This window comes from Penicillium soppii, assembly GCF_028829465.1.
Source record: "Penicillium soppii strain IBT 18220 chromosome Unknown utg000004l, whole genome shotgun sequence".
Lineage (NCBI taxonomy): Eukaryota > Fungi > Ascomycota > Eurotiomycetes > Eurotiales > Aspergillaceae > Penicillium > Penicillium soppii.
This window is the reverse complement of record NW_026643234.1, coordinates 2,412,536-2,425,059: the sequence shown is the minus strand read 5'-3', so window position 1 is coordinate 2,425,059 and position 12,524 is coordinate 2,412,536. Positions and strand designations below refer to the sequence as shown.

The window sequence follows — 12,524 nt, the reverse complement described above, 5'->3', positions numbered from 1 at the left end:
TTTTTTGGTAATTATTGACTTCGTGACACCACGTGAAGGAATTGAGGCGGACTTGGGTGGTTTATTTAACAAATTGGAGTTACGTCTGAGCGTTCGGAGTCCGGAGCTCACAGCGGAGTTCGTCCGGTAGCAAACGTGCTAGTCTCAAGAGGCTTGGACTAAAATCCTTCGTTGAATTTGGTTGCCTCACATTCTATGGATCTAGGCAACATCGAGCAACTTTGATGACCGTTATGACGATAAAAAGTCCGGAACGTCGTCGGGCTTTATCTCAAGGATGAATTTGAGGCTGAACTGAATTAAAGCTTAGCCGTTTGCTGAATTGGACCCGCAAAGTCAATCGATAAAAGGGCGAATCTGGCGTTTAATGACCATGTAAGTATGAGCTAATAAGCGAGCCATGAGCAATTGGTTATCAGAACAACCTTAAAAGCCTGAGGTCTTGAGCACATTCGCAAGAACACTTATTCTTTTCTTTTTGCTTCATAGGAAATATATATTGTGCATCGCCCCTGTCCTCCCGCTCGCTATCTCTAGAGCTGGAGATTGAGGAAAGCAAAGTCGAATATCTAGTACCATTGGATTTGAATGGTCTGAGAAGCATCGACGCCGGGCGCCTCGCGCTCGAGAAGCCAAATTTGATTCATTGAGTACCTTAAGTACTCGTAAACCCTGAATTCATCTGACCCTTAATTCTGCAATCTCGTTATCGTGCAGAGGTTGGTGCACAAAGCAACAAATGGTAAGAACTCATGAGGGCCTACCCTTTCCCTCATCAACCGCCTATTATCATGAATCTAAAATTCAAATATCTAATCTTTCTGCTAATTTCTTTTTGGTCTTTTGTCACCATGATTACAAATTTCTTCCCAGCCTCTTTTCAGCCGCACATATATGCAGTGACTTAATGTTTCAATGGCTTGGCAGCGGTATTCCCTCTAATATCGGCTTTTACACGACGTTTCTAGAAGCTGTTCGCAAATGTACTAAACGCCGAGTCTACCATGGAACATAAGTGGGGCTCTAACACTCGCAACCAATCATATTCCCACATTTCGAAGTCGAAGTAGATATGCTAACCACATCTAGTTAGTTAATTGTCAGCATTAGCCTCACGGAGTTTAGCCTTTGATTCGGAGACAATATTTGGTTATTTAATGTCCTCGCTACCTCTGTTTTTCCTGCTCATACTTTACCTCTCTGAGATACGTGCCTGCAAATAAAACAACCCCTCAAAATGCATCTCATTCTCACAGGTGCCACAGGCTTGGTCGGCTCGTCCGTGCTGGACGCCATGCTCAAAAACACAGCCATTTCCAAGATTTCCATCTTGAGTCGAAATCCTGTACGAATGGCAGATGATTCAAAAGACCCACGGGTCAACGTTATCACCCACAAAGACTTCGAATCTTACACCCCGGAGCTCCTCGACCAATTGAAAGACGCCCAAGGATGTGTCTGGGCCCTAGGCACGAGCCAGACGAATGTCACCAGCGAGTAAGTAATGGTTCGCAACAATTCAATCATTGCAAACGACTAACGGTACATAGACAATACGTCAAGATTACCAAGGATTTCACACTTGCAGCTGCCAATGCATTCTCCACACTCAAACCCGCCAACTCACCCTTCCGCTTCATTCACGTATCCGGTGAAGGAGCCACCCAGAACCCTGGCAGATTCTCGCCAATCTTTGCCAGAGTAAAGGGTGAGACTGAGGCTCTTCTCGGCACTATATCGGAAGAGCATCCCAATATTCGAATTGATAGTGTTCGTCCTGCATTTGTTGATCCTGCTATGCACGATGCTATCAAGCCTTATATCCCATCGAGTGGAGTTACAGGCCTGGTGTCAAAGTTTGGAATTGCTTTGATTGCTCCAGGTATTCGACACCTTTATAAATCGATGCATTCGCCGACTGAGCATCTCGGCTCCTTCTTGACGGACATGGCCATTGGACGATATGAAGCAAAGCTACCGGGTCCAGGAGTTTTCAGGCTGGGAGGGGGTTATGTCATTGAAAATGCTGGCATGCGGAGAATTCTGGGACTTCGAATATCAAGAACATAGTCAGAGGGCAGTTTTTGGTGTAATGTATGTATAATATCTCTAATAGAATTTTGCGTCTTTTGGAAATTTCTGATTAGAAGATGCGAACCGGCTTTCTTTCTCCTCAATCTAATGAAAAATACATGCTGCATCGACTGGTCAGCTTTTATGCTCCATAGTATCATTTAGAAGTCTGGCATGAGCCCCTCGTCGCAAATTTGGATAGTACTTTGTGCCAGAAGCAATCCATGGTTCGGAGGTCTGTCACTGACTAGATTTATGCGAACTGTACACGCCTAGCCACTCAGGTTCTAGCTCAAATTTAGTCTTTGACTCAGATACTTATCCATCGACTGCATCTTGTCTTCCATACTGCCATATATGACCCATCACTGCATGCTCCCGATTTTCTGTAGTTATTGAAAGCTCAAGTTTGCAGGTGATGTAAAGTGTCCACATAGAAAATTTTAGTGAATCTGCGAAATTATCTATCAAATCGTGCTGAACCTAGCATGCTATATTTTCAGCCAGATCCGAAAGGTTAGACGATCTTCGCCGAAAGAGGAAGCCCGGACGCCCCCGAACAAAGGGCGTAACTACCGGCACTGGTCATAAGGATCAACTTTAGGCTCATGTAAATTAGTGCGATGCTTCCAGTAACCGTCCATCGAGTTACAATCAATAGATTATGGATCTTTCGGATTATTGAGCCCCATTTTGGGTAACAGGGACTGCGGGTATATTTAGAGTCCTCCGAACGGCGGCCCAAGACGTTCTTTGTCACCAGAACATGAAAAGGCTTTACCAAATTTTTATTCAATCAAACCCCTGTAGATATTACCTTCTCATGGTGATCGGATTATTTCTCGGGGCTCACAAAACGCTGATCTGACACTGTATATATACCTCAATAAGTAATCCTCCTCATCTCAATAAGAAACTTTCCCAAATTTGACTTAACCTGTATCTCGTCAATTTTACCCCTATCAGGTATATAAATAAAGAGATGATTGAACGTCTCTCAGTCAATTCCAAGCTACATTCACAGAGTATCTTTCACATTATTTCTGTCCAACATGAAATACCTCCAGCTCGGTAGCGTTATTGCGCTGTTAGGCGTTCTTTCGGCAACGGCAGTTCAAGCCTCCCCAGTTCCAGGTCCTGATCTCCCTCCATGTGGATGGGATAGAAGACCAATCGTTCCTGGCACCGATTGCCAACTGCGCCGCTGATGTCAGAATTCGAGAAAGTCACGCTGGAGATTTATTCTAGTAAGCTCCGCCTTATGGACGCAAATCCAATGAGGGGTTCAAATTTACTAAAAGTCGGGGAGTAGTCACGGACGCGTGCAACGGAGACTTTCCGGAGCCCAGGGAATCTTTGCGCTACAATTCTTCGTTTTAATTTGGAGGACTTTTTATTATTCGCTTACTGTATTCTGATGTTCCCGATTTTGGCATCTGAGAATTCTAGAAAATGGCCTGTCTGCTGCCGGGGCCGATATATTGGGATCACCCACTCTTTTCTTTGTTCAACAGGATCACTTTGTGGAGGTTGTGTCGTTTTCAACTTATTAATTTGGGCAGCCGTGGGAAACCCATTATTCATTACTAAGTTTCTGAAATAAAAAATTCCTTCCGAGCTCATCAGGGCGAAAAATTTCCATAATGTATTGCAGTCAATATGACATTCGAAACAACCTAGGCATGTATGATCCGAGAAACGGACAAACCGCATTTCCGTGAGCAAGAGTTATTGTGGCCTGGATCATGAAGCTGAAATATCCTCCTTGATAATTCTGGTTTTTGTTTCCTACTCTTTTGAATACATGGACATGATCCAGCTATTTTAGTTCTGCCGAATGGATGCATCTTGGTGGCGTTGATCCTAACCTTATCCCGGATTTTCGGGTTAACAAGGTCCGCACTAGAAAGCGACCACGATTTGCTTGTCCTAGAAGTCTGAGCAAACTAGTCGGAGTATTTGCCCCATTAAATGAAGCTGCCGATTCGTCCAAGCAGCCAGATGTCACATCATTAAATTGTATTCGCTAAAAACTGACAGACGCTCCGGGAGATTGAAACAACCATCACCCCACATGGAATTGCAGGGGGTCTTGGCAAGCCTGCGTGAGATGCACATCCTCCGGGATATATGCACCCCCGCAATAAACCCGCTCGCTACGAGCTTGTTTATGAACAAGAGCGGCCTTTGCGTCAACTCTTCAGCTGGTCCGTACCCGAAGGAGACTTCGCCCTGCAGCCAAGAAGCCAGAAGCGCCACGCATTGGTGGAACTATGGCTAAATTCCGGGCGCAACGGAGAACTATACAATAACGGAGCTTCGACTACTAACTCCCAAATCTCCACCTTTCAGCATGCAGAGTTTCACCAGGAGCATCGGGAATCTCCCGGGGGTATATATTGAGGCCAGTCTGCCTGCTCACTTAATCAAATAGAGCAACTTATTCCATACAAGTTGGACAGTATGCTTTTCAAGTCCTTGGCCGTTGCTTGCTTGGCACTGTTCGCCAAACAGGCGTCTGCCGCCTTTGGTATCACAACCAGTACCGCATCTTATGTGATTGATGCTGGCTCTTCCAATCCTCTCAAATTTACAGTCAGCCGGACCAACTGTGACATCACGTCCATCAACTTCTATGGCTCCGAACTTCAGTACCAGTCGACTGGCTCTCATATAGGCTCAGGTCTTGGAAGCGCTACTGTGACCGCAACCCAGAGTGGTGAGTTTTCAATCCAGAGCAGCTATAAACAAATAATCTGAATGAGATAGGCGATTATATCAAGGTAACTTGTGCTACGTCCACCTTGACCCATTACTATGTTGTCCACAGCGGAGACCCGATCATTCACATGGCAACTTATACCACTGCCGGTTAGTTGTACATATGAGATCGAAATATGCATGCTGATCATTGTTAGAACCCACGGTTGGAGAGCTCCGGTATATCGCCCGCCTGAACGCAGATCTGTTACCGAACGAAGAGCCTTTCGGCGTGGTCTCTAACATTGCTGGTGGAACTGTTGTTGAAGGCGAGGATGTGGTATGTCAGCTGTATGATGTTTCGGATTATCGCACATCTAACATTTACTAGTTCCTTGTTGATGGACAGACACGCAGCAAGTTCTACTCCAGCCAGCGCTTTATCGATGACAATATTCACTGTACACAAACATTCCCGCTATCTGGAAAGTTTTATACTGATTTTGGTAGGTGTTTCCGGAAGCGCCCACCGCGTTTGCATGATTTTGAACCAATACGAGACTTCCGCCGGAGGGCCTTTCCATCGGTAAGTCTTGCGAGTGATACAATTTAAGCCGGGCTAATCTTTGACAGCGACATCAACACTAACAATGTTGGCTCTTACACCGGTTTATACTGGTACATGGTCTGTCATCACCCATCCGCTCATGTGGGACTTTTACTTATCCCCTTTAGAACTCTGGACACGTCCAGACCGAAACATACCGCCAGGGCCTGCACGGCCCATACTCGATGTACTTCAGCCGAAGCGGTACTCCCAGCTCCAGCATCGACACGTCTTTCTTCGCCGATCTTGATATCACCGGATACGTTGCTACATCAGCCCGGGGCTATGTCAAGGGTACTGCGTCCGGTGCTGACTCTTCTTTCAAATGGGTTATTCATTGGTAGGTTCCGTCAGAAAGTCTTGCCAGCACCAAGCATTTAACCCCATAATCAGGTACAACTCTGCTGCACAGTATTGGACCTACGCTTCTTCAACTGGAGCTTTCACCTCTCCTGCAATGAAGCCCGGTACATATACCATGGTCTATTACCAGGGTGAATATGTCGTTGCCACCTCTTCTGTCACCGTGACCGCAGGATCAACCACATCTAAAAGCATCTCCGGCTCTGTGACTACTGGAACTACGATCTTTAGGATCGGTGACTGGGATGGAACGTAGGTACAATTCATAATTGGTCCTAAACGATCTATACTGACCAGATCTTAGACCCACTGGTTTCCTCAATGCTGCCAACCAGCTCCGCATGCATCCCTCTGACACCCGCATGTCCTCATGGACACCAGGTACCTACACAGTCGGTACTTCATCGGTGTCTTCGTTCCCAATGGCTCTGTTCAAATCAGTGAACTCTCCATTGACGATCAAATTTACTGCTACTTCTTCACAGACCGGAGCCGCAACTCTCAGAATCGGAACCACTCTTTCCTTTGCAGGTGGTCGGCCCCAAGTTACGGTATGCACAGAGCAAGCATTTATCTCTCTAGCATGAACACGCCGCTGATACTTTTCATAGGTCAATAGTTACTCGGGCGCCACCCCGGCCGCTCCTACTAACCTCAACTCTCGCGGTGTCACCCGTGGCGCGTACAGAGGTTTCGGCGAAGTCTATGATCTGTCGATTCCTGCCGGTACTATTGTTGCTGGAAGTAACACCGTAAGCGTTTTTGCCTGGAGCCCTTACAGAGCATCGCATGCTAACGTGCCTAGATTACCATCACTGTTGCCTCGGGTAGCTCTGGAGACACCTATCTCAGCCCCAACTTTGTGAGTTTCTTTTTGATACGGACAATGTTATATGACTGGCATATTCTGACTTCTCGCAACAGATCTTCGATGCCGTGGAGCTCTTCCAGTAAATATGCGCCAAGGCAAGGTTATGTATAGCTGAAGTAATTGTTACCTTAGCTACAAGAATACATAAATGTCTTTCCTTTCCCTTCGATCGTGTTTTGATATGCACACCACAATATGCATGAAGCAATATAAAGTATAAACATGAATCTAACCCGGAATATACAGAAGTGAGCGAATCCTAGCTGTTACCCCCTTGTATGCACCAACCTTCCACCAACCCAAACAGCCTTCACATTCCGATCATCGCCACTCCAGACCCATTTCTCGATTTTCTCTTCCCAGGTCTCCGTCCCAAAGAGATCAACATTTCCCACAGGGCCGGCATTCACATTATCCTTGACTCCATTGCAAACACTACCCAGAGGACCCTGTTCGGTCCCCTTCACACCACCGAGCTGAATCAACTGCACATCCCACAACATTTCCATATCAAAACCACCAATGTCCTGGGCCATATCAACAACCGCAGCACCACCCCGCGTAGCGAGATACAGACTCTCAGCAACAGAAATTTTCTCACGGCCCTCATCTTTCTTGTCAACACAGGGATGGTCCTCTTTCCACTGAGCGGTATGTCCCAAAAGCCTCGAAACAAGACACGCCTGTCGCGCCGCTTCAAGAATACTAGGACTGTACCCACCACTCACATCCGTACCAAGTCCAACCGTAATTCCCTCATCGATAAAAGTCCTCACGGGACAAATCCCCGACCCAAGCGCCGAGTTCGACGCCGGACAATGCGAGATCTTTGAATCGCGCGCACGAACAAGCTTTCGCTCCTCAGGCGTTAGATGAACCGCATGAGCGAGGATCGTACGCGGCGTAAGCAGATTATGCTTCTCATACACGCCGGTATAGCTATCAGCTTCAGGGAAAAGCTCCTTAACAAGGTCGACCTCATTCCTGTTCTCAGAGATATGCGTCTGAATGTGCAGCGGAGGGTCGAACTCCGCCGCCAATTTACCGAGGCCCTGTAGCGCGGCCTCCGAGCACGTAGGTGCGAAGCGCGGGGTGACGATTGGCCGGACGAGCTGGCCGGACGGATCAAGTTCGTGAACGAACTTGATCGTTTCGCGGGTTGCAGCTACGGAGTCGTCGGGTGAGAGGTCGCGGTAGTACTTTGGACAGAATTTTGGGTTGTCCATGCAGACTCTGCCGATGAAGGCGCGTTGGCCGCGGGCGTGACAGAGGGCTGCAAGGGCGTTCGTTGCTGGGATGTGGATTGTTGCAAAGTATGAGGCGCAGGTTGTCCCGTGAGAGAGGGTGCGGGCAATTACTTGGTTGTAGATGTTTTGCCCTGAGATGGGCGTGTCGTTTGGTTTAGTCTGTGTTTGTAGCCCTGCTTTAGGGTCTGGTTGAGCGCCGAAGCCAGACTCTACTGGGAAGGTGTAGGTTTCTAGCCAGTCTAGCAGGGTTGAAGAGCCGAAAAGACCGGCGTTTGGATATTGTGGTGCATGGATGTGTGTGTCTGGCTGATCGTTAGTTTCGCTGCTAAATATTGAGGTTGCTGTCTGGCCGAGTGTGCCCATTTGACGCAGGTGACATACCAATGAAGCCCGGGAAAAAGAACTCGTTTCTTTCTTCGTCGGCTCTAATAACCTTGACTTTGGTCTTTGCGGAATGAAACTTGACGTCTGTAGCCTCAACATCGTCCAAGTCAACCCATCTGCTACGAGTCATCAAGTCTTCAAAACCATTATCGTCGTGTGCTTTCCAGTCCCAGCCTTTGATGCGGCCGTCAGCGGTAGAGACCCAGAGAGCACCTTTGTCGCGGCATAGTTCAGGCTTGGATCCCGACGCGGGCAGACGACTAAGTTGGATGAAGGTGCCACGATAGACGTTGAAGGCATGGTCTGTTGTTGAACCCATGGTATCGACAGTAATGTAAATTAGGTCAAAGATTTGATTGACGTAATCAAACCAAGAGGAAGTGTATACAATGTAATGGTGAATAGACGTCTGCCTGGGGTAGAGGGGTCTAGAAACAATCTTTAAGATATAGATCAAGCCGGAGACGTAGATATAAAGTCGCGCTTAAATGCAAGGCAATTGAAGTGCAGATCCGGATCCACAACGGAATGGAAAATGCCAGATTGCAAATCGATCAAGATCAACCCAAAAAAATCAATGGACACGACTCGGGGTTGCAGGGGTATTATATATCCGGCTTGAATTTGGTGTCGCTTCCAGCCGCTCGTGTGACCCAGATAACAAAATGGATGGGGAGAATACCCAGTCCGTGTGTAATTTAAAGGCTGTTCCTGCTTCTTTCGAATGTTCTCCCGAGGATTCGTAGTGGGTGGTCTGTGGTGTTGGTGGGATGTTCAGCCGATTAGCTGCAATTCGGAGAAGCTCGGCGGTCGGCCAGCTCCGATGTATGGTAATTACCGTATTTATATGCGGATGAGTTTCTTCCGCACATTTAATTATTGGTATTGTGGTTCTGTGCGGTAAGGCTGATAAGGTGTCCTTGGATCATCATATCGAAGAATACCTGAAATAGCAAAATACATCGCTGTCGCTTACTATGCATTGTTAACTGCGGCAAAATTACACATAGATAGTTTGTGACTGTGAGCGTTAGTGTCTTCAAGCCGAGAAACCATTATTTCGCCCCCACACGTATATTTCTCTATCCAGTCTTTAGGGATCGAGCGCAGGCTATCATGAATTTTTACCAAACAAGGTACAAAGTATATTGAAAAATATATGGGATAGGAATTAAACTTTGCGGATCATCTCGGTTCCACTCAAGCTACTTGATAGCAACATTTCACCATGGGGAGAGGTGTTGGATTCAAATATTGTTCATATGTTCAAGGTATATACATATCTGAGCATAGAAGGCTTATGATCCAATCGTCGCCCGCGGGCCTGAATATATACCTAAATCTTCATCTATTCTTGTTTTTCAACAACTCGGCGAATGGATAAATTGCTATAGCTCTCACATGGTCAACCATTCGTATAGTCAAGTGGGGTCAGCCAAATTCATATTTATGCTGCAGCTGCCGCAAAGTTGGCAGCATCGTCGACATTCAGTGCATAAGTCAGATGGGGAGGGCCAATGATGATACCATTCTTGCAAATATCATCAGCGGCATGGCAAGCTGTGTACACCTTTGAGGCAGGGATATTCGAAAGTGCTTGTCCATTCTCTGTTCTTTGTTAGTGAAGTTTCAAGCTTTGTTTACGAGGCGGATTCAATCATACTGGGATCTCCAAACAGCAACGCACTGCTGACCCAGCTTGCAGTTGTCGCTTGCAGTTGTGCAACAGCATTATGCACAATTTGACAACCTTGAGAGTAGCCAGAAGCGATCAACTTTGTATTTGGGCACTTCGTCTTTACTGCCTCAATTTGGCGAGCCCTACAGATACAATATCAGCATCTCACCTATGTAGAAGACGGAAAGTTTTATAAACTCACATTTCCTTGCTTCCAGCCGCATCTCCTCCCGCCAAGTATCCTTTAACCGATGCCGCATAGTTATTCACCCCCTGGATAGTGAGCGCCGAACTGCCAAATTTTTCGAGTAAAGCATCAAACAAGGGTGGCCCAACGAGGACTCCGACCTGGCGAAGAACATATATCAGTAATTATAATCTTTCGATATATCCATATTCTAGAACTTACATTTCCTGGTTCAGCTGTACCACGAGCGAACACGACAGTCCATTCCTTGCATGCCCCTTCCGCCTCGTTATAGGTTTCTTGTGCACCAGTCAAAGCGCCAAGCAACTTGTCAAAGGTGGTGATAACAGAAGTACCGTCAACGAGAGACTGGCTCACGATAGGTAGGTGATCGAGAAGAGTGTTCAAAAACTCATTCAAACCAGCCCCTCTTTTGGTAACCTCCACCTCAGTTGGTGCTGGTACCGGTGATGCAAATGCATTCAGCCCAAGAAGGGTCAGAAGAACCAGTTGAAGGTTAACAAACATGTTCGACGATTTCGGCTAGGATGCTGATGTCTTCTCCAAAGGAATACTCTAAGAATTGGGCGGGACTGGTCACTGAATTTATAGCAAAGCACTCAAGGATGCGCTTCATGATTCACATGGTATCATGATATGAGTCTTTTGAGACACCGAGGCTTTCATCAACCTCGATATCTCGAAGGAACGAAAAGTGGAAACTTGCGACTTGCATATAATGTATGGGGTATATACCTGCATGACCAATGCTACGATCCCCTCTTAACTAACAAAAACCTAACAATCTAATTAGAGTTACGATTGACCAATGAGAAATGAGCTTACATCTTGACTGAGGCTTTCCTTTCTCTCTTTGTGTCCCGTAGGCGGCTTGCAATGCTGAGGATTCGTCGATTGGTCAATTTCACAAGCTCAGCACTAATACCGAGCTCAAGGGCACTGATCTCATCCGTTTGTCCGGAAAGAAGAGAGGATACAATCGTGTACAAAGCATCGTCAAGGTGTTTGAGCAGGAGCACTAGTTTCATGATCGGGCGGGGACTGGAAGTGCAAAGGAATATTCTCGGGCTGATCTCGCGTTGGAAGGATTCCAGGTTTCTCCGACGTTGTGCTTTAGTTCGTCACGAGGGAAGTCAAGTGTGGGGAAGTACTATATTAGCCTTTTGCTTGTCCTAATTAGGCAACATGCCCGCCGTACTCGCATTGTATCTCGCTATAGACCTAGGATTGATATATACAACACATCAATAAATGTGATTAACATCGGAAAGCTCATCTGATCTTGCACTCAATATGTAACTTGCCGAGATGTTTGGGCCGAGGAGAAATATGGCAGAAGATTTTCGGCAACCGTAATACCCCGCGAAGTTGAGGGAACCTTGACCGCTGAATAGGTTTGGTTTATATGGAGATTACGAGGAATTTGGAGAATATCAGGCTTTGAATTACCACTGCTAAAACACTTTGCTCGCTTTAAATCTTGGAAAGCCCACCTGGACGTGCGATGCAACACTGAAACTTACCCGGTACGACTCGGCTTTTCGGGGATGCCTTTCGTTAGGTAATAATACATGATGAAGTTCGGGGACTCTATTTTATCTGTGTGCCGTGTCAGCAAGTCCAATTTATTTCATTATTGTCTATTTTAGGTTTTCGAACAGGCACCCACGTAAAACTGTTAGCGTCTTGACATTAATACTGCCAAATAATACGCCAAATTCTTGGCCTTCTCTTGGGCAATTCTTGGATTGCATAGCTTGTCCCGTGCATAGTCACACTTCTCCATTCGACGATGCATAACGACATGATCCCCTTGCATGGCGCGTATTTTCTGGACTATTGCCTCTCCTTCAAACACAAATTATCGCGGGCACAACTTATGACCAGATTGTTATGCTGGATTTTTTCCGCAGTGGAATGAACAGGCAATATTCTAGGGTCTTTCAAGTCTAGACCAGATGCATAGCACTCTGTAAAAAGACCCATCATCCACGGAGGAAGGGGACTTCGGCTCGGATCCGGTAGAGCCTTGCTATGATAATCTGTTGTTGAGTCGGTGGAGTGATAGAAGCATATGAGGTGACAAAAAGTTTCTTTTGTAGACAGTTGACTGCTAGCAACGAGTGCCAAGTTGGCACCTGCACTGAAGCTTGAAACAGAGATGTAAGACGGGTCAAAGTCTTGGGGATTCGAGATCACCCATTTCGCCGCGTCTTCGGCCTCATGAAGGGCAGCAGGAAATGGGTTTTGTGAGTAAAGGCGGTATACGACGTCCAAAACGGCGTTATCGGTATATTGAACGACTAGACGAGCAAATTCGTCGTCGCTGCCATGCAATGGTACTATGAACCCGCTGCCATGGAAGTTCACCAAGACGGGACTCGGCATTCTGA

The 12,524-nt window shown here is 46.6% G+C and overlaps 6 protein-coding genes across 6 annotated transcripts; 2 read left to right on the top strand and 4 right to left on the bottom strand.

Moving 5' to 3' along the window:
• Positions 1-1,237: 1,237 nt before the first annotated feature.
• N7529_004319 (putative nucleoside-diphosphate-sugar epimerases) lies at positions 1,238-2,070 on the top strand (the record flags this gene model as incomplete). The annotated part of the gene is made up of 2 exons (XM_057239846.1): positions 1,238-1,497; positions 1,551-2,070. 2 exons carry the CDS (start codon positions 1,238-1,240, stop codon positions 2,068-2,070), a joined length of 780 nt encoding a protein of 259 aa, XP_057099141.1.
• A 2,466-nt stretch (positions 2,071-4,536) lies between these two features.
• Positions 4,537-6,692, top strand: rglA (putative rhamnogalacturonase B; the record flags this gene model as incomplete). Its single annotated transcript, XM_057239845.1, has 10 exons — positions 4,537-4,792; positions 4,843-4,944; positions 4,992-5,124; positions 5,165-5,359; positions 5,407-5,458; positions 5,509-5,720; positions 5,774-5,995; positions 6,048-6,294; positions 6,355-6,495; positions 6,549-6,692. Coding segments are annotated over 10 exons (1,704 nt in total), but the record flags the coding sequence as incomplete, so codon positions are not given.
• A 188-nt stretch (positions 6,693-6,880) lies between these two features.
• N7529_004317 (uncharacterized protein) lies at positions 6,881-8,564 on the bottom strand (the record flags this gene model as incomplete). The annotated part of the gene is made up of 2 exons (XM_057239844.1): positions 6,881-8,163; positions 8,243-8,564. The coding sequence occupies 2 exons, from the start codon at positions 8,562-8,564 to the stop codon at positions 6,881-6,883; spliced, it is 1,605 nt and encodes a 534-aa protein (XP_057099139.1).
• Positions 8,565-9,692: 1,128 nt separating this feature from the next.
• Positions 9,693-10,638, bottom strand: N7529_004316 (uncharacterized protein; the record flags this gene model as incomplete). The annotated part of the gene is made up of 4 exons (XM_057239843.1): positions 9,693-9,853; positions 9,909-10,066; positions 10,126-10,271; positions 10,333-10,638. 4 exons carry the CDS (start codon positions 10,636-10,638, stop codon positions 9,693-9,695), a joined length of 771 nt encoding a protein of 256 aa, XP_057099138.1.
• Positions 10,639-10,952: 314 nt separating this feature from the next.
• On the bottom strand, positions 10,953-11,159 carry N7529_004315 (uncharacterized protein; the record flags this gene model as incomplete). Its single annotated transcript, XM_057239842.1, has 1 exon — positions 10,953-11,159. The coding sequence occupies one exon, from the start codon at positions 11,157-11,159 to the stop codon at positions 10,953-10,955; it is 207 nt and encodes a 68-aa protein (XP_057099137.1).
• An 808-nt stretch (positions 11,160-11,967) lies between these two features.
• On the bottom strand, positions 11,968-12,519 carry N7529_004314 (uncharacterized protein; the record flags this gene model as incomplete). The annotated part of the gene is made up of 1 exon (XM_057239841.1): positions 11,968-12,519. One exon carries the CDS (start codon positions 12,517-12,519, stop codon positions 11,968-11,970), a length of 552 nt encoding a protein of 183 aa, XP_057099136.1.
• Positions 12,520-12,524: the final 5 nt, after the last annotated feature.